Raw genomic sequence first — 21,296 nt, 5'->3', positions numbered from 1 at the left:
GACAGACAGACAGACAGACTGGCAGAGAAGAGGGCAGAGAGAGAGAGAGAGAGAGAGAGTGTGTGTGTGTGTGTGTGTGTGTGTGTGTGTGTGTGTGTGTGTGTGTGTGTGACAGACAGACAGACAGGTAGAGAAGGCATAGAGAGACAGAGACAGACAGGCAGACAGACAGAGACAGATATATATATATATATATATATATATATATATATATAGAGAGAGAGAGAGAGAGAGAGAGAGAGAGAGACGGACAGAGACAAAAAAAGAGTTGGGAGAGAGAGAAAGATAAAATGCGTGTCTGTTTCCTTGATCTCTCTCTTCGATGTTTTTTTTTTTTCTTTTTGGTTATCATTGTTTTCTTCTCCTTCTCTCCCTCTCTGTCATCCTCATCATCATGGTCCAGGACAAGCCACGGGGAAAGGTATGCCAATGCCTGTTTACTTTCCGCTACCCTCACACATGTTCTTTGTTCTGTCCACGTGGCTCAGTATCCGACTCTCACCACACTAACCTGGCCGTCTTTTTTTTTTTTTTTTTCTTCTTCTTCTAAATCACAGTAGGGCATTCTCTACTTGTTTTTATTTGTATTTGTATTTCTCTTTTTATCACAACAGATTTCTCTGTGTGAAATTCGGGCTGCTCCCCTCAGGGAGAGCGCGTCGCTACACTACAGCGCCACCCATTAAAAAAAAAAAATTCCTGCGTGCAGTTTTATTTGTTTTTCCTATCGAAGTGGATTTTTCTGCAGAATTTTAACAGGAATAACCCTTTTATTGCCGTGAGTTCTTTTACGTGCGCTAAGTGTCTTATCCGAATGACTAGCGTCCAGACGACCACTCAAGGTCTAGTTGAGGGGGAGAAAATATCGGCGGCTGAGCCGTGATTCGAACCAGCGCGCTCAGATTCTTTCGCTTCCTAGGCGGACGTATTACCTCTAGGCCATCACTCCACTTTATTACAGCCTGTTTGTTGTTATGTTATTGTACATTGGTGTTGGTTGTTTGCCTGTTTGTATTTATGTTATTGTCCTTAAAGATTTTTTTTTTTTTAAGGATTGTGCTCCTTATTAACCCACCTTGGCCTGTTGCATGGCACAAACTGGAGTAACTGGAAACACCACTGTCATTCTCAATCACCACTTTTGGTTTTCACTCTCTTTTTTTTTGTTTTCATATTAAAACTATCCATCTTAAGATATTGTTCCAATGTTTGTTTGTATCACCTCCGATCTGATTAATTTTGATCGGGTTTTTCACTCCAGGTATGTATGTGCCTCTATGAGTCTTGTGTTGCATTTTGACTCAGCGGGTCATGTTCATTTTTATTTTTTAAATTGCTTGGATATCTGATTTCGTTTGTCATTTTGACGGCTTTCACGTGATGGTTTTCATGGTTACTGTATTTTTTTTTTTTTTTGGTACTCAGATGGATATTGTCTCCTATTGCCTGTTTCAGTTAAGAAAATATAAGAAATGGTCTGCTGTCTGTTTTCCCTTATACGGCAATTGGTGTATTTTGTTAACAACAAGTAAGAATAATCTATGTTTCATATTCTTGTTGGCTATTTATACTGATCGCTTTAGCAAACACGAGCTTTGTGGTTATGTATCATAACAGTCCATAGTGAAATGTTTTCTGTATTTCGGTAGAAATGAACATTATATTCCTTGTGTTAAGGAGAAGAAAAAAGAGGGTAAGTGAAAAATGCAGTACTGGGGAAATGATTGTTGACAAAAACCATTGCGTTCACCTTATGCTTTTACACACAATGCCCCCTCTTTCTTTAAGGAAAGCACGTTGTTGTCACGAGAAATGCACTTAGCAAACCACAGCTTCACCCAGCTCTTCACGTCCCCTTCCTGACAGCCTTCCTGACTTTTCCATCCTCTCCCCTTCCCCGGAGCCCCCCCCCCCCCCCCTTGCCCCTCACACTGCAGCCTCCTTCAAGGCGCTAAGCGTTCACCTCCTTTGCTGTGGCATGTCTGATAAAGCAGAAAACAGCGGTAAAAAAGGAGTGGCACACGAGGCGTGCAAACGGCGGACGTCCTCAAACACGTCTGCAAATGGATCCCCCAACACGATTATAAATGGGTTCCCCAACAGACATATCTGAAAACGGGGACTAAATGCTAATCTGTAGGGAAACCAAGAATGGGTGGGATTTTCAGGAAAACCAGAACAATGCGCATGCGTTGGGATGGTCCACCAAGGCTACAGCACTCACCAAGAGCCAGTGCAATCTTGCCTCCTAGTTAGAGGGTCACAGTCCTTCAATAATTACTAGGCTGTGAATGAATTCCCGTTGCTGTGTAGAAACCTTTGATCACGCAGCTCTCACTCTGCTGCTGGCCCAGCTGTAAGCTTGTGTCAGTTTCTGGTGTAAGATGAGCGTTGGTCACTGACGAGTCCTTGCCCATCTCGACTTCCAACGAAGTGGTGTGGTCAATTGAAACCTTCTATTAACAAATAATGAGGCCAGGAGATGAAATGATTAACAAATAGTAAAGAGTGGTAACTCTCTCCATTCACAGCTTCAAGTCAGTGCTGCTTACGCTACCGATTCAGCTAGCACACAGGTAAATAAAAGGTACATTGGAACAAACCCAGACACTTCCTTTACACACAAAAAAAAACACACAAAAAAAACGCACCGCCGGGCATGTCCTTATATCGATCATTTGACACGTGCACACAGCAGCAAAGACAGAAGAAATGTGCAAACACAAAGTAGCTTTTATTCAAGACTGGCATAGCCTCTTTAATCCTGAACAAACCATACAGAACACATGGACAATACAAAACAAACACATGGTTTGCCTCGGTGGTTTTTCAACTGGAAATTACAATAATGAGGCCAGGAGATGAAATGATTAACAAACAGTAAAGAGTGGTAACTCTCTCCATTCACAAGGTACACAACTTCAAGTCAGTGCTGCTTACGCTACCGATTCAGATTGCACACAGGTAAATAAAAGGTACAATGGAACAAACCCAGACACTTCCTCAAAAAAGGAAGCGCCGGGCCTGTCCTTATATTTCTATTCTCTATTTAACGCTCTCGGTTCGCACAAAGACCTCTCAAATCTTGCTCCAAATCGCATGTTGATGCAGTTTACAGATCTGACATGACATCAGGATGATCAGAATTAGCATAGACAACCTTGACCGCGCGAACTGCATAATTTGCACCGGTACTGTAAGGTCAAACAGCACTCGATCTGTGATCAGTGTCATTATACGAAACGACCTCCCATAGCTACCCAGCTATAAAGACACCATTCCCATTAGCATAGATATTCATGACAACCTTTTCAAGCAAGCTGTACAAATCACACAATGATCTTGATATTCTGGCGTCATACCAAGCAATCAGAAACCATTTACGTAAAGCTATTCCACCACTGTTGTTGATGTGCTTCCTCATTCAGCATATTCATGTTAACCTTTTCAATGAAACTGGGCGAATGACATCGCCCCTATGACCTTAATACCCGGATACATACTGAACAATGCGAAAGGATATGATATGTAAATCTATCCCACCATTGTCAGTATGACCTTTTTCCTTCTGCATATTCATGGTGACCTTTGCAAGCATGCTGCACAAATGTCATCTCTGTGTCCTTCCTGCTCCTGTTTCATATCAAGAGGGTGCAAAATCGTATACGTGAAACTTTAAAATATTACAATAGTATAACCATCCTTAGCTTTTCAGCAAAATGATTTAATGACAAATGAGAAGTTCGATATCCTAAAACGAAACCGACTGAGATTATCTATCTGTCTATCTATCTATCTAATAATAATAATAATATTATGAGATAAATATTTTGTGACAAAGAGTAATATATTACATCTTCCTTTCTGTCTGTCTCTCTCTCTCTCTCACTATATATATAACAATAGAAAAAAAAGGAAAACAACAGAACAGTTTCTCACATGCCCGACCGGTTTCGACCACTGGTCTTCGTCAAGGGCGTTTACTGGTATGTCAAAATGCAACACACACACCAACAAAGAAAACAAAAAGGTCAACAAAGCTCATGTAAAAACTGCATCCAGGGCATGCAACATGAAAAGAACAGTGTGAAGTGTTGCTTGGGGAATATTTATATATATTCAAACTCGCTAGTCCCATCACTTATCATTAATAAAAACAGAACTTCTCTCAATCCCGATTACTCAACGGTAGTGACCTACTTTTCGTTCCGTTTTTTTTTTCTCTGTGTGTTTTTTAAACTTCTTGTTTTTGGTTGTTTTTTTCAATACAAGTACATTGTAAACAACCCACATTCAAACTGCTTGTTTTTTATGATATCACTTTTTCCTTTTCTTAACCCCTTCCTCTTCCCATACACACAGGCGAGCTGCACGTGCCGCTGGAGGTGTGCGGGGCGGTGGTGAAGCGGGAGCTGGACTTCTGGCAGATCGACGAGATGGAGATCAAGGCGTGCTGCTGGCGTCACTACCGCTCCTACATCGAGAACCAGGCCATCCTGGACTCGTTCAACCACTCGCTGGAGAAGGAGAACGTGCACGTGGACCTGGACAGCCTCAAGGGCTGGAGGAGGCTGCAGTGGAAGGTCTGGCTCGTCCTGGAGTACCCCAGGACCTCGCGGGCAGCCATGGTGAGTCAGTCTGTCAGTCAGTTACTGGTGGTGGTGGTGGTGGTGACGGTTGTTGTTGTTGGTGGTGGTGGTTGTTGTGGTGGTGGGAGTGGTTGTGGTTGTGATGATGGTGGTGGTTGTGGTGGTAGGGGTGGGTGGTGGAGGGTGGTGGTGGTTGGTTTGACGTAGTGGTGGTGGTGGTGATAGTGGTAGTGGTTGTGGTGGGAGTTGTGTGGGTGATGGTTGGTTTGTCGTGGTGGTGGTGGTGGTGGTGGTAGTGTAGTGGTGTGGTGGTGGTGGTGGGAGTGGTGGGATGGTGGTGGTGGTGGTGTAGTGGCGGGGTGGTGGTGGTGTAGTGGTGGGGTGGTGGTGGTGGGAGTGGTGGGGTGGTGGTGGTGGTGGTGGTGTAGTGGTGGGGTGGTGGTGGTGTAGTGGTGGGATGGTGGTGGTGGTGGGAGTGGTGGGGTGGTGGTGGTGGTGTAGTGGTGGTGTGGTGGTGGTGGGAGTGGTGGGGTGGTGGTGGTGGTGGTGGTGTAGTGGTGGGGTGGTGGTGGTGGGAGTGGTGGGATGGTGGTGGTGGTGGGAGTGGTGGGGTGGTGGTGGTGGTGTAGTGGTGGTGTGGTGGTGGTGGGAGTGGTGGGGTGGTGGTGGTGGTGTAGTGGTGGGGTGGTGGTGGTGTAGTGGTGGGGTGGTGGTGGTGGGAGTGGTGTGATGGTGGTGGTGGTTGTGGGTTGTGGGAGTGGTGAGGTGGTGGTGGTGTAGTGGTGGGGTGGTGGTGGTGTAGTGGTGCGGTGGTGGTTGTGGGTGGTGGGAGTGGTGGGGTGGTGGTAGTGGTGGTGGTGGGAGTGGTGTGGGTGGTGGCAGTGGTCGGGGTGGTGGTGGTGGTGGTCGTGGTGGTTGGTTGGTTTGTCGTAGTGGTGGTGACTGTGGTGGTGGTGGTAGTAGGGGTGGTGGAGGGTGGTGGGGTAGGGTAGGGGTGGTAGGGGTGTGGTATGGAAGGAGGTGATGTTGGTGGGTGGTAGTGGTGGTGGTGAGGAGCGGTGTTGGGGAGGGGGGGGAATAGGCTGGTGGTACTGGTGGTAGAGTAGGGGTGGTGGAGGTGGTGGTGTGGTAGGGTTTGGCTTTGGGGATTTAGTGGTGTTGGCGGTAGGGATGGGGGCGGGGTGGGTGGGTGGACCTTGTGCTAATAATAAAGGTGGTTGTGGTGGTGGTGGTGGTGGTGGTGGTGGTGGTGCTGGTGACGGTAGTTGTGGTAGTTGTAGGTAGGAGGGTGGTAAGGCTGAAGGTGGTGGTGGGTGCAGTGGTGGTGGTTGTGTTGATTGTTGGATGATGCTGGTGATGGTGGGGACTGTCATGGTCATCGTCGCGGTCTATGCGTGGTAATGTGAGGTGGTGGTGATGGTTGTGGTGTGGTGCTTTTTGTGGTTGCTGTTTCACACCCTAGTATTGTATATGGTTCGGTATCATATCGTACCGTGCCTTGTCGTTTCGTGTCGTATAGGATCGTGTCGTGTGCATATTTTGCTGTAGAATACTGCTTTGCATTGCGTTGCACTGTGTCGTATTGCTTTCTTATGTAGTGTAGTGTAGTGTAGTGTAGTGTAGTGTGATGTCAGGAATTTGATGGGGGAAGTCTGCGAACCTCACTGTTTCTCAGAGAAAGAAGAATTTCGTGGGCGGTGATGGTAAGTGATGGGACAGAATCTATCGACCCCAGAAAAATTGGGGAAAAATTTCAGTGTTTGTGTGTGTGTGTGTGTGTGTGTGTGTGTGTGTGTGTGTGTCTGTGTGTGTGTGTGTTTATGTGCAGTGTGCAAACATCTCTTCGTGTCTGTGTCTCTGTGTGTGTCTCTCTCTCTAGCTTCTCTTCTTTTTTTGTCTTCTTTTTTTCCGTTGTTTGGCAGTGCTGTGTCTCGATACTAAGAATCAGAATGGTAGAGGAGACTAAGCCTATTTTGGAAGAATGAACTTAAGAGGCCAAATATAAGTTTATAGGCGTAAAACAAGCTCGTTTTCCGTTGTGTAGGCCCTACTAACTTTTTGTAAAACGAACAGACCACTAGCATGAAATGAGAAACAATGTTGGATTTTAGTTTTCCAGCGGATTCAGTGCGCTACTCATGAACCATTGCAGTATCTGCCGTTCTGTGCATTATTCATCATACATTGTATTACTCAGTATTCAGAGTTGCGTCCATTATTCAGTTATTATGCTACTTGCATGCACAGCAAGAACAATAAAACTTTGGTTCAAACAAACTGTTTTAATTCTGCATGAAGTGTGCGCCATTACACAGACCGGTGGGGAGAGAGAGAGGGTAAGAGTGACTTCCCTTACTACTCTTGACTCTCGACCGAAATGTATCAATAATGTAACACCAGTCGTAATTGATCAATAGGTACATTGTCAAATAGTTAGTGAACTATCCATTGCTTAGTGCATCATCCATCAATCAATGGACCATCTATTATTCAGGGTATTATCCAATGCATCATCCTAATTCAGTTCACTATTCGTCAGGTGATGCATTTTCAATCATGTACAAAGCAAGCCGTTCGCTGTGTCATTTTATTGGAAATAAGTTTAAAGATTCTTCACAAACTCACGTCTTTTTTCCACCTTTGTTTTTCATTTGCTATCTAATTCAATTCATCAGGAAACAAACCTGATTCTGACTGATAAAAATACTGTGTGAACCTGAGATCTTACAAATCCAGGAAATCAGCAATCTTAGCTGAGAATGTAGGTCCTGCGTATATTATGTAGGAAGGAAACAGACCAATAGAAAATGCTGACTTGTCAGATTATTTAGATCCTTGTCCAGACAGATTTGGTAACGCCCAGTTAACCGAGGAAATGGGAGAGATACGTTTTTTAAAAATATATAGTCATAATTTTAAACAGTTTAGGCAGTGGATGAAAAGCAGACAAGCAGACGGTGAAAGCGAAGCCCTCTGTACTGTCCTCTCTGTTGGTCAAACAAGAAGCGTGTGAAAAGGCAATGTCAGTTGTCACGTGCTGTTCTTTAATTCTCTCCATACGAACGGCGAAAGAGACGACGTTAACAGCGTTTCACCCCAATTACCATCATCAAAATATTGCAAGCGGAAGGCTCTTATACTGAAGACGTGAATGTTGACAAAGAATACCACATACCACAATTCTGACGACGGAAGCTCAAGGTTGGGTCATTCAGACACCCACTGGACATCCGAGGGGTCTGTGTAGAGGAGAAGAGAGGACTGGCCGTACTGAGTGAGTTAACCCGGGGCAGAGGCCTGGCTCCCTCCCATGTTTGAAGGGGTAGCATTGGGGCAGGGGGGGAAGGGAGATGAACAATAGTGACAGGAAAGTATTGCTGACACTGCCGACTGACACCCCCCCCCCTTCCCCGCCCCCGCCCCCCCTCTTGCCCGCCCGCGTTTGCTGGTTGGTGAGGAATCGTGTTTTTCGGAAGCTCTGAAGGATTTTTTTTTAGGTGGGTTTGTTTTTGTCGTTGTTGTTCTTCTTGTTATTTATAATTTTTCCAGTGTGTGTGTGTGTGTGTGTGTGTGTGTGTGTGTGTGTGTGTGTGTGTGTGTGTGCGCGCGTGAAACGAAACGATACGAACCGAAAGTTTATTCAATAAGGCCATGGCCCCATTTGAAGGGGTGACTGCACATTTTGTAAGAACAGATTTGCATAAGGATATAATATTACATGTATGCTCAAACAAAGCTGTTCTGTTTAACCAATCATGAAACTACGTCGTTTAATGACTTATAGATTAATATGGCAAGATTCGAAAAAAAAACGTTATCATTTGTAGAAGACAGAAGAAATACTAACCGTAAATTACTTGGTCTGCTATAGTATCTCAATGGAGTATATCTTTGTCTGAAGTCATATAATACAGGACAACATTATATCAAATGGACGTCATCTTCTTTTGCAGATCTACATAACGGACATACCATATCGTTTACAGTGCTGGTCTTGTATCTTTTACTATGTGCACTGATATCAGATACACCAAAAGTGTGTGTGTGTGTGTGTGTGTGTGTGTGTGTGTGTGTGTGTGTGTGTGTGTGTGTGTGTGTGTGTGTGTGTGTGTGTGTGTGCGTGTGTGTGTGAGAGAGAGAGAAAGAGAGAGAGAGAGTTTGTGTATATGTTTGCGTGTGCGTGCGTGCGTTCGTGTGTGTGTGTGTGTGTGTGTGTGTGTATGTATGTGTGTTTGCGCGCGCGCGTGTGTGTGTGTGTGTGTGTGTGTGTGTGATCGTCATCATCATCGTCGTCGTCTGTCGTCATGTCTGTTGTTGTCCTCTACATTTATGAACTAACAAACTTTTTATATAAAAAAACAAAAAACAAAAAACGATACCTGTCCTATGTTTTTTTTTTAATTCGACAATATAGTGCGGGAGGCGGGGGGCGGGGGGGGGGGGGAGGGGGAAGGGTGCGGGGGGTGACTAGTGTGTGGTCACAAGCCTCTAACAACAACAACAACAACAACAAGAGCAACACATTGTAACCACTGTGTAACTTTCTCCTGCATCCCTCGCGGGTACAGAGTTGGGCGGTGGGGTGGGGGGGTCGGGGCGACGTGAGGGGTGGGGGGGAGGGGGGGTTGCGGTCAGAGCACTCTAACTGCTCCCACCCATCCACCCCTCCCTACACCCACCACACAACTCTTTTCAAACTGTCGCGTAATATTCACGCCAGGACACAAAAAAAAAAAAAGATTAGGCAAACAAAACAAAATTGAAGAGTAGTCACTTTTTTTATTGGACGCACTGGTGCGGGTGCTGATGCCAGAAAGAGAGAGTGTGTATTTGTATTGCTTTTTATCGCAACAGATTTCTCTGTGTGAAATTCGGGCTGCTCTCCCCAGGGAGAGCGCGTCGCTACACTATAGCGCCACCCATTTTTTTTGTATTTTTTCTTGCATGCAGTTTTATTTGTTTTTCCTATCGATGTGGATTTTTTTTTTTTACAGAATTTTGCCAGGAACAACCCTTTTGTTGCCGTGGGTTCCTTTACGTGCGCTAAGTGCATGCTGCACACGGGACCTCGGTTTATCGTCTCATCCGAATGACTAGCGTCCAGCCCACCACTCAAGGTCTAGTGGAGGGGGGAGAAAATATCGGCGGCTGAGCTGTGATTCGAACCAGCGCGCTCAGATTCTCTCGCTTCCTAGGCGGACGCGTTACCTCTAGGCCATCACTCCTTCAGTGTGTGTGTGTGTGTGAGTGTTTGGCCACATCTCTCTGGCTCTGTTTGTCTGTCTCTACCCTCACTCCCGTACAAATAAAAGTGATTAACAGTCAGCCTCCCCTAACAGTGTTTCGTAGTTTTCGTTTCCGCTTCGGAAGCTGACCTCCCTCACGAAACCGAGTTGTAAACCTCCATCATTCATAACGATGATGCGTCCTTCAAACTTCATAATATTTTCAGAGATACAGGTGAATCATGCATGTTGAGAAGTAGCAGGGAAACAAACCCTTTCTCTACGGATGGTAGCCTATGCATGGCATATTTCGTTTCTTTGTTTGTTTGTTTTTTTTTCCATTTTACGCATCATTCTAATGTGATGGACTGTTTCTGTATCTATATCGTTTGGCACTGTGTATTTGTACATTTGTAAAACAAACAAACAAACAAACAAACTCCAATAAATAGATAAATGAATGATAAAAGAAAGAAATAATGAAAATATTAGGGAGAAGAGTAATAACTTCTTTTTTTTATACATAGAATAGAATATGTCTTTATTACCAAGTGTACCGGGATCACAAGAAATAAGGGGGGGGGGGGGGGGGGGGCGGATAATACATAACAAGATACGAACATAAATCGAAAATCATACACAAACACAGATACAGTAAACATTAGAATACATACAAGTGCATGTCAATATAAAAACTTGTGCATACTACTCACACATGCACGCACTGCACACACACACACACACACACTCTCTCTCTCTCTCTCTCTCTCTCTCTCTCTCTCTCTCTCTCTCACACACACACACACACACACAGAGCACAAAGTCTCTCTCTCTCTCTCTCTCTCTCTCTCTCTCTCTCTCTCTCTCTCTCTCTCTCTCTCTCTCTCTCGCATGTTGCATGAAACAAAACAAAAAAAATGAATGTCCATCATCGAAGAATACCACACGTTCTCAAAGACTGCGGTCGTAAAGTCTGTAAATGTTATCTGCTGGCACCAGAAACCAGGCATGAAAGGTACAAGCAAGTATGGAGAGGAGAAATAAAAAAAGAAAACAAAAACAAAAAAAAACAAAAAAAACCCACAAAAAACCAAGAAAGGGAAGAGAGATGAGGTGTGGATGGTGAAGGGGAGTGGAAAAAACGATGAGGAGAGGGGGGGTTTGGGTGTGGGGGAGGGGGGAGGGGCTGGGGGGGGGAGGGGGAGGGTGGAATGCGTTCATTTCGCAACAGAACAGTCGTGATGTTTTAATCGAAAGAAAACAGATGGGCGGCGTGTGAAAGAAGAAGAAGGAGGGGGAGGAGGAGCAGAAGAAGAAGAAGAAGAACTACAAAGAGAACAAGAAGAACAAGGAGGAGAACAAGAAGAACAACAAGGAGAAAAAGAACAACAACAAGGAGAACAAAAACAAGGAAACAACAAGGAGAACAAAAACAACAAGGAGAACAAGAACAACAAGGAGAACAAAAAGAACAACAAGGAGAACAAAAACAACAACAAGGAGAACAAAAACAACAACAAGGAGAACAAGAACAACAACAAGGAGAACAACAATAACAACAAGGAGAACAAAAACAACAAGGAGAACAAGAACAACAACAAGGAGAACAACAAAAACAACAAGGAGAACAACAAAAACAACAAGGAGAACAAGAACAACAAGGAGAACAACAACAACAACAAGGAGAACATGAACAACAAAAGGGAGAACAAGAACAACAAAGAGGAGAACAACAACAACATCAACGAGGAGAACAACAACAAGGAGAACGAGAACAACAAGTAGAGCAACAACAAAAACAAGGAGAACAAGAACAACAACAAGGAGAACAAGAACAGCAAGTAGAACAACAACAAAAACAAGGAGAACAAGAACAACAACAAGGAGAACAACAATAACAACGAGGAGAACATGAACAACAACTAGGAGAACAACAACAACAACAACGAGGAGAACAACAACAAGGAGAACGACAACAACAACAAGGAGAACAAGAACAACAACAAGGAGAACAACAATAAGGATAAGAACAACAACGAGGAGAACGAGAACAACAAGGACAACAACAACAAGAACAACAAGGAGAACAAGAACAACAAGGAGAACAAGAACAACAAGGAGAACAAGAACAACAACAAGGAGAACAAGAACAACAACGAGGAGAACAAGAACAACAGCAAGGAGAACATGAACAACAAGGGGAACAAAAACAACAACGAGGAGAACAACAACAACAAGGAGAACATGAACAACAACAAGGAGAACAAGAACAACAAAGAGGAGAACAACAACAACATCAACGAGGAGAACAACAACAAGGAGAACGAGAACAACAAGTAGAGCAACGACAAAAACAAGGAGAACATGAACACCAACAAGGAGAACAACAACAACGAGGAGAACAACAACAAAAACAAGGAGAACAAGAACAACAAAGAGGAGAACAACAACAACATCAACGAGGAGAACAACAACAAGGAGAACATGAACAGCAAGTAGAACAACAACAAAAACAAGGAGAACAAGAACAACAACAAGGAGAACAACAACAACGAGGAGAACAACAACAACTGGGAGAACAAGAACAACAACAAGGAGAACAAGAACAGCAAGTAGAACAACAACAAAAACAAGGAGAACAAGAACAACAACAAGGAGAACAAGAACAGCAAGTAGAACAACAACAAAAACAAGGAGAACAAGAACAACAACAAGGAGAACAACAACAACGAGGAGAACAACAACAACTGGGAGAAGAACAACAACAAGGAGAACAAGAACAACAACAAGGAGAACAAGAACAACAACAAGGAGAACAAGAACAACAACAAGGAGAACAAGAACAACAACAAGGAGAACAAGAACAACAACAAGGAGAACAACAATAACAACAAGGAGAACAAGAACAACAAAAAAGTGAACAAGAACAACAACAAGGAGAACAAGAACAACAACAAGGAGAACAACAATAAGGATAAGAACAACAACGAGGAGAACGAGAACAACAAGGACAACAGCAACAAGAACAACAAGGAGAACAAGAACAACAAGGAGAACAACAAGGAGAACAAGAACAACAACGAGGAGAACAAGAACAACAACAAGGAGAACATGAACAACAAGGAGAACAAGAACAACAAGGAGAACAAGAACAACAACGAGGAGAGCAAGAATAACAACAAGGAGAACATGAACAACAACAAGAACAACAACAACAAGGAGAACAAGAATAACAACAACAGCAACAAGGAGAACAACAGCAACATCAACAGTGAGAACAACAACAAGGAGAACAACAGCAAAGGCATTACAAAAAACAAGAAGAAGAAAGGTAACAACTGTTGTGAAATGGGGAAGATAATAGCCGGTCAGGACGTTTTGGCACAGAGAGAGAGAGAGACAGACAGACAGACAGACAGAGACAGTCACACACACACACACACACACACACACACACACACACACACACACACACACAGAGAGAGAGAGAGAGAGAGAGAGATTTTGGAGGAGGACAGATGTGAAAGACAGAGAGAAAGAGACAGAGGCAGACACACGGAATGGAAATCACACACACACACACACACACACACACACACACACACACACACACACACACACACACACACACACACACACACACACACACACACACACACAACCACAGAGAGAGAGAGAGAGAGAGAGAGAGAGAGAGAGTATTCATACACAGATGGGGAGAGGGGGTCGGGAGAAAGAGAGAAGGAATAGACAAAGACAGGCAGAGAGACTTCCTCCCCCCCGCCCCTCCACCCCTTCCCTCAAGCTCCCCCCTCTGACCCCCCACCCCAACCCCCACCCCCACCTCCCCAACCCCCCAACCTCACCTTCACTGACTCCCCCTTGTCTCCTAAACCCCCACCCCTCCCCACACGCAAGAAAACAAAACGGGTCAGAGCTGCACAACGTTCGTTTCCATAATATAATCTTGAGGTATCTCCTCCATGAAGAAGTGAAGCCATACTGATCGCTTCTTCCATTTTACATGCTACAACCCAGTTTTCTCCAAGACTGCTGTCATAACATGGTAAAGCCATACTGATCGCTTCTTCCATTTTACATGTTACAACCCGGTTTTCTCCAAGACTGCTGTCGTAACATGGTACAGCCATACTGATCGCTTCTTCCACTTTACATGCTACAACCCGGTTTTCTCAAAGACTGCTGTCATAACATGGTAAAGCCATACTGATCGCTTCTTCCACTTTACATGCTACAACCCGGTTTTCTCCAAGACTGCTGTCATAACATGGTAAAGCCATTCTGATCGCTTCTTCCACTTTACATGCTACAACCCAGTTTTCTCCAAGACTGCTGTCATAACATGGTAAAGCCATACCGATCGCTTCTTCCACTTTACATGCTACAACCCAGTTTTCTCCAAGACTGCTGTCATAACATGGTAAAGCCATACTGATCGCTTCTTCCATTTTACATGCTACAACCCAGTTTTCTCCAAGACTGCTGTCATAACATGGTAAAGCCATACTGATCGCTTCTTCCATTTTACATGTCACAACAGTTTTCTCCAAAACTGCTATCATAACATGGTAAAGCCATACTGATCGCTTCTTCCATTTTACATGTTACAACCCAATTTTCTCCAAGACTGCTGTCATAACATGGTCAAGCCATACTGATCGCTTCTTCCGTTTTACATGTTACAACCCAGTTTTCTCCAAGACTGCTGTCATAACATGGTAAAGCCATACTGATCCCTCCTTTCATTTTACATGTTACAACCCAGTTTTCTCCAAGACTGCTGTCATAACATGGTAAAGCCATACTGTTCACTCCTTCCATTTTACATGTCACAACAGTTTTCTCCAAGACTGCTGTCATAACATGGTAAAGCCATACTGATTACTCCTTCCATTTTACATGCTACAACCCAGTTTTCTCCAAGACTGCTGTCATAACATGGTAAAGCCATACTGATCACTTCTTCCTTTTTACATGTTACAACCCAGTTTTCTCCAAGACTGCTGTCATAACATGGTAAAGCCATACTGATCGCTTCTTCCATTTTACATGCTACAACCCAGTTTTCTCCAAGACTGCTGTCATAACATGGTAAAGCCATACTGATCGCTTCTTCCATTTTACATGCTACAACCCAGTTTTCTCCAAGACTGCTGTCATAACATGGTCAAGCCATACTGATCACTTCTTCCTTTTTACATGCTACAACCCAGGTTTCTAAAAGACTGCTGTCATAACACGGTAAAGCCATACTGATTACTCATTCCATTTTACATGCTACAACCCAGTATTCTCCAAGACTGCTGTCATAACATGGTAAAGCCATACTGATCGTTTCTTCCATTTTACACGTTACAACCTAGTTTTTTTCAAAGACTGCTATCATAACATGGTAAAGCCATACTGATCGCTCTTCCATTTTACATGTTACAACCCAGTTTTCTCCAAGACTGCTGTCATAACATGGTAAAGCCATACTGATTACTCATTCCATTTTACATGTTACAACCCAGTTTTCTCCGAGACTGCTGTCATAGCATGGTAAACCCATACTGATTACTCATTCCATTTTACATGTTACAACCCAGTTTTCTCCAAGACTGCTGTCATAACATGGTAAAGCCATACTGATCGCTTCTTCCATTTTACATGTTACAACCCAGTTTTCTCCAAGACTGCTGTCATAACATGGTAAAGCCATACTGATCGCTTCTTCCATTTTACATGCTACAACCCAGTTTTCTCCAGGACTGCTGTCATAACATGGTAAACCCATACTGATTACTCATTCCATTTTACATGTTACAACCCAGTTTTCTCCAAGACTGCTGCCATAACATGGTAAAGCCATACTGTTCCTCCTTCCATTTTACATGTCACAACAGTTTTCTCGAAGACTGCTGTCATAACATAGTAAAGCCATACTGATCGCTTCTTCCATTTTACAGGTCACAACAGTTTTCTCAAAGACTGCTGTCATAACATGGTAAAGCCATACTGATCGCTTCTTCCATTTTACATGTTACAACCCAGTTTTCTCCAAGACTGCTGTCATAACATGGTAAAGCCATACTGATTACTCCTTCCATTTTACATGTTACAACCCAGTTTTCTCCAAGACTGCTGTCATAACATGGTCAAGCCATACTGATCGCTTCTTCCATTTTACATGGCTACAACCCAGTTTTCTCCAAGACTGCTGTCATAACATGGTAAAGCCCTGCTGTTCACTCCTTCCATTTTACATGTCACAACAGTTTTCTCCAAGACCGCTGTTATAGCATATTGTATACTTGGGGATGCAGCCAGAATAAACAATAACGGCATGTGTGAAGTGCCGCTAGACGCAGCTGTTTGTGTTTCCCAGACAGCAGTGTTGAAAATGTAATTTGAAAGGAACAGGAGAAGAGAAAATAGGAAAGAGAGAGAGAAGAGAAGCTGGGGGGGGGGGGGGGAGAGAAAATGCGAATACGAATATTTGATTCAGATTAGGCTGTAGCGATGGGGAGATAGAAAGAGAGAGAGGGGGTTTGGGGGGGGGGGAGAGGGAGCGAGAAAAGCGGGTTCATTTGGGGGGGGTGGGGTGGGGGGAAGGAACAGTTGTTTGGAGTGAGAGACAGAGACACTGAAAGAGGGGAGTGTGAAAAGAGAGAGAGAGAGAGATGGGGGTAGAGGGAGGGAAGAGGGGGAGAGACAGACAGACAGAGCCAGAGATGTGGCCGAACGTGTTCTCTCTCTCTCTCTCTCTCTCTCTCTCTCTCTCTCTCTCTCTCTCTCCTCTCTCTCTCTCTCTCTCTCTCTCTCTCTCTCTCTCTCTCTCTCATTCTCTCTGTCTCTGTCTGTTTGTCTGTCTGTCTCTTTCTCTCTCTTACACGCACACACACACACACACACACACACACACACACACACACACACACACACATACATGCATTCACACACACACACACACACAGAGGGTAAGGAAAAGAGAGACAGACAGACAGACAGACAGACAGAGACAGAGACAGAAACAGAGAATAGAGAGAATGGAAATAAGGTTGCCACAGCCACACGTCATAAAAGAAGAGTCTTGTGTTTGCGGGTGATTATCCTTTCTGTTGAGGAATATACCCCCACGCCCCCCGCCCCCCCCCCCCCCCCCCCCCCAGCCCCGCCCCTGTTTGACAAAAAAGAAATGTAATATTAATCCTACACAATCTTTCTCTGACAGGTATATTGGTTCTCCCCCTCTGGTTTGCGCGAGACTGCGGTCATGAATATGTGATGCAACGCAATCAGCAACGGGCCAGCAGACAAAGAAAATGCAAGTCGTGAAATGTGGGGGGGAAATGAGAAAGATGAGTTTACAAAGAGAGAGAGAGAGTGAGAGAGACAGACTCAGACAGACACACACACACAGACACACAGACAACACACACACACACACACACACACACACACACACACACACACACACACACACACACACACTGAGAGAGAGACACACACAGACGCTGCGAGAGAGAATGAATGAGAATGAGAATGAATTATCTTGAACGCGGGAAGTAGAACAAGCAAAGACATGATTTTTTTTTTCTGCCCCATCATCTGCACCGTTTCAGTGGCATTACTCCCACGCCGCTCATTTAGATTCCCCCATACACAGCCACACCCGGGTTCGTCCGTCGCAGTTCCAGCGTCGGCAGTCCACAGGGAACCATCGATGTTAGGTCGCCAGGAGGCCACACCAGAGGAGACCCTGCACTGCTGCTGAGTCACTTCGGTGGTGTTCAGTGGTGCCTGTTCTGTTTTAACGTACTTAGGACACCACCTACTAAGCCCCCTACTAACGACAATAATGGCTTAGTCGCGGAGCCAGACTGAGTGAGCGTCCCTCCCAGATTGGAGACCGCCACCACGTCCCTCAAACAACAGCCCCCCATGAATCTGTCGACACTGACGACATTGACAGGACTCACCCCAAGCACGGAAGTGGAGGGGTATCGAAACTGAGGTCACCATGAGAGCAGGGCATGAAAGGCCACAGACTTTGAGACTATTTTGTTTATATTGATGACGATGAAGGAGCAGGAGGATGACGATGTTGCTATGGAGGTCCATTCTGGTTTGGGACTGCGTGACAAGGCTGTACTCTACGCTTCCTGTCATAATGATATCCCGGCGTTAACCAGGCCCGAGAGATACAGACACTTGCAGTGTTGGTCAGGTAATTAGAGCAACACACCCAAAGACGCATCCTTGAAGTGGATGACACTCGACTGTGTGGTCCCAGTCTCCCCATTTAAGCCCATAGCACACTCAACTCTGGGTAGGAGCCGGCCACGGGCCGAAAAACCCACCTCCGCTGGGATTCGAACCCACGTCCTCCCAGCCGTCAGTCCGCGACGCTAACCACTTCGCCACGGCGGCTAGCAAAGACATGATTTTATTTCATCCGGCTCTCAGGGAAAGGAAATTAAACAAGCAGTTAAACAAGAGAGAGAGAGAGAGACAGTCAGACAGATAGACAGACAGACAAACAGGTAGACAGGCAGCAGACACGGCCAGAGAGAGAGAGACAGAGAGAGATAGAGATAATCGATACTGTGTTATGTTTTGTTTCTTCTTCTTTCTTTCTTTTTTTTCAAGGAAAGGTAAATAAACAGGTTCGTGCTTTTTTACCCCCCCCCCCGCCCCCCCACCGCCCATTACTCTTCAAGGCGATTAGGCACGATTGTTGAATGACACAACACACACGCACTGCACGTTCACCCTGGGAGAGAGTGGGAATACAGCGGAGAAAAGCAGATGGGGAGGATTAATTCAACTTTACTGGATAGCGACTGAAGTGAGAAAGATGAGAGAGGTGGCAGGTTCGAAGGTGGTGCTGTGGGCAGGGTGGGGAGGTGAGCTTTCTTTGTTAGTTTCAGTTTCAGTTTCAGTTGCTCAAAGAGGCGTCACTGCGTTCGGACAAATCCATATACGCTACACCACATCTGCCAAGCAGATGCCTGACCAGCAGCGTAACCCAACGCGCTTAGTCAGGCCTTGAGGGGAAAAAAATTAAAGAGATGGGGTATTAAAAAAACAAAACAAAACAAACAAAAAAACCGGGAGTAATTCACCGCAATAACGAAAAAAATGATATTGCATAAACGAGATGGATACGGGATTTCAAGGAAAAGGTAGAAAATAGAAATGGGAGGCAAGGGCAAAACTGAATAGTTATGAAGCCTGTTATGTGTCTGATGTATTGCCCTGTAATGTAATGTATCTAATGCATTGCCCTGTAATGTAATGTATGTAATGCATTGCCCTGTAATGTAATAATAATGTATGTAATGCATTGCCCTGTATTGTAATGTATCTAATGCATTGCCCTGTAATGTAATATAATGTATCTAATGCTTTGCCCTGTAATGTAATGCATCTAATGCATTGCCGTGTAATGTAATGTATCTAATACATCGCCCTGTAATGTAATGTATGTAATGCTTTACCCTGTAATGTAATGTATTTAATGCATTGCCCTGTAATATAATGCATCTAATGCATTGCCCTGTAATGTAATGTATCTAATGCATTGCCCTGTAATGTAATATAATGTATCTAATGCTTTGCCCTGTAATGTAATGTATCTAATGCTTTGCCCTGTAATGTAATGTATCTAATGCATTGTCTTGTAATGTATTGTATCTAATGCATCGCCCTGTAATGTAATGTATCTGATGCTTTGCCCTGTAATGTAATGTATCTAATGCATTGCCCTGTAATGTACTGTATTTAATGCATTGCCTTGTAATGTATTGTATCTAATGCATCGCCCTGTAATGTAATGTATCTAATGCATTGCCCTGTAATGTAATTTACTGTAATGTAATGCAGTATCATGTGATATTTTGAAATGGAATGCAATTGTTGCGTTGTTTTTGCATGTCCCTGTGGGTTTGCCGTGGACGTGTTTTCATAATTGAAATATCCACGCCTTTCTTAACTCTCTCCATACGAAAGGCGAAAGAGACGACGTTAACAGCGTTTCACTCCAATTACCATCATCAAAATATTGCAAGTGGAAGGTTCTTATACTGAAGAGGTGAATGTTGACAAATAATACCACAATTCTGACGACGGAAGCTAAAGGTTGGGTCATTCAGACACCCACTGGACATCCGAGGGGTCTGTGTAGAGGAGAAGAGAGGACTCGCCGTACTGAGTGAGTTAAATTTTGCTTCTGTGCACAGAAGTCTTCTTTTCTGTCCACTCACCCATGTGACTTCCAGAAAGGCTCCTTCCCATCTCCCTACACCCTCTCTCTCTCTCCGTCCTCTCTCTCTCTCTCTCTCCTTCCTCTCTCTCTCTCTCTCTCTATCTCTCTTAACTCTCTCCATACGAACGGCGAAAGAGACGACGTTAACAGCGTTTCACTCCAATTACCATCATCAAAATATTGCAAGCGGAAAGCTCTTATACTGAAGAGGTGAATATTGACAAAGAATACCACAATTCTGACGACGGAAGCTAAAGGTTGGGTCATTCAGACACCCACTGGACATCCGAGGGGTCTGTGTAGAGGAGAAGAGAGGACTGGCCGTACTGAGTGAGTTAAATCCAGTTTTCGAGAAGCAGGCTTGCCAGACGAACTCGTTTATTCTGATGAATAAACACTTTCATTGTAAAAACTAAGGTGATGTACAGACTGTCCATGCTGTATTATTATTTGTCAGCGTGAGCTCTGTGTGACCTGAAGCGCTACTTTCAAATCTAAGGTGATTACAGCGTCATTTTTAGTCTTGAGTGAAAAGAACGTCACTTTCAACCTACTTGAATGAAAACTGATAAAGCGTTATTTTCATTCTTGAGTGAATACTAATAGAGCCTTACTTTTCATTCTTGGGTGACTAGAACGTTCGTTTCAATATTGAGAAATTAGAACGTGACTTTCATTTTTGAGTGAATACTGATAGTGCGTTGCTTTCAGTTCATTCTTGAGTGAACACTAATAGGTCGCTCCTTTTCGCTCTTGAGTGATAAGAGCGTTCCTTTCATTCCTGAGTGAATACTAATAGTGCGTTACGTTCCTTTCTGAGTGAGTGATTAGAGCGTTCCTTTCAATCTGAAGTGATCAGAACGTAACTTTCATTGTTCAGTGAATACTAATAGAGCATTACTTTCATCCTTGAGTGATTACAATGTTACTTCCATACTTCAATAAATACTAATAGTGCTGGACACCCACACCCCTTTCCTGTATCTATGCTTGCAGGTAATCGATATCGGAAGTTCAAAATACGCGCGCGCAATACACCCCCCCCCCCCCCCCCCCCCCCCCCCCCCACACACACACACACATACAACACAACACACATCCCCCCACACACACACACACACACATACAGAGACACAGAGAAAGAGAGAGAGAGAGAGAGAGAGAGAGAAGGAAAAGCTTGCACCAGCCACTGTAGAATCATCAGCAAATTGA

General features: G+C 44.2%; 1 protein-coding gene across 1 annotated transcript in view; it reads left to right on the top strand.

Moving 5' to 3' along the window:
• Window positions 1-21,296, top strand: part of LOC143280445 (potassium voltage-gated channel protein Shaw-like) — a 270,708-nt gene that overhangs the window by 191,402 nt on the left and 58,010 nt on the right. The window contains exon 2 of the mRNA XM_076585089.1: window positions 4,363-4,628. Within this exon, the coding sequence (XP_076441204.1) occupies window positions 4,363-4,628 (266 nt within the window). The remainder of the gene's footprint in view (window positions 1-4,362; window positions 4,629-21,296) is intronic.

This window comes from Babylonia areolata, chromosome 3 (genome assembly GCF_041734735.1).
Source record: "Babylonia areolata isolate BAREFJ2019XMU chromosome 3, ASM4173473v1, whole genome shotgun sequence".
Taxonomy (NCBI): domain Eukaryota; kingdom Metazoa; phylum Mollusca; class Gastropoda; order Neogastropoda; family Buccinidae; genus Babylonia; species Babylonia areolata.
This window is presented reverse-complemented; position numbering and strand designations above follow the sequence as displayed.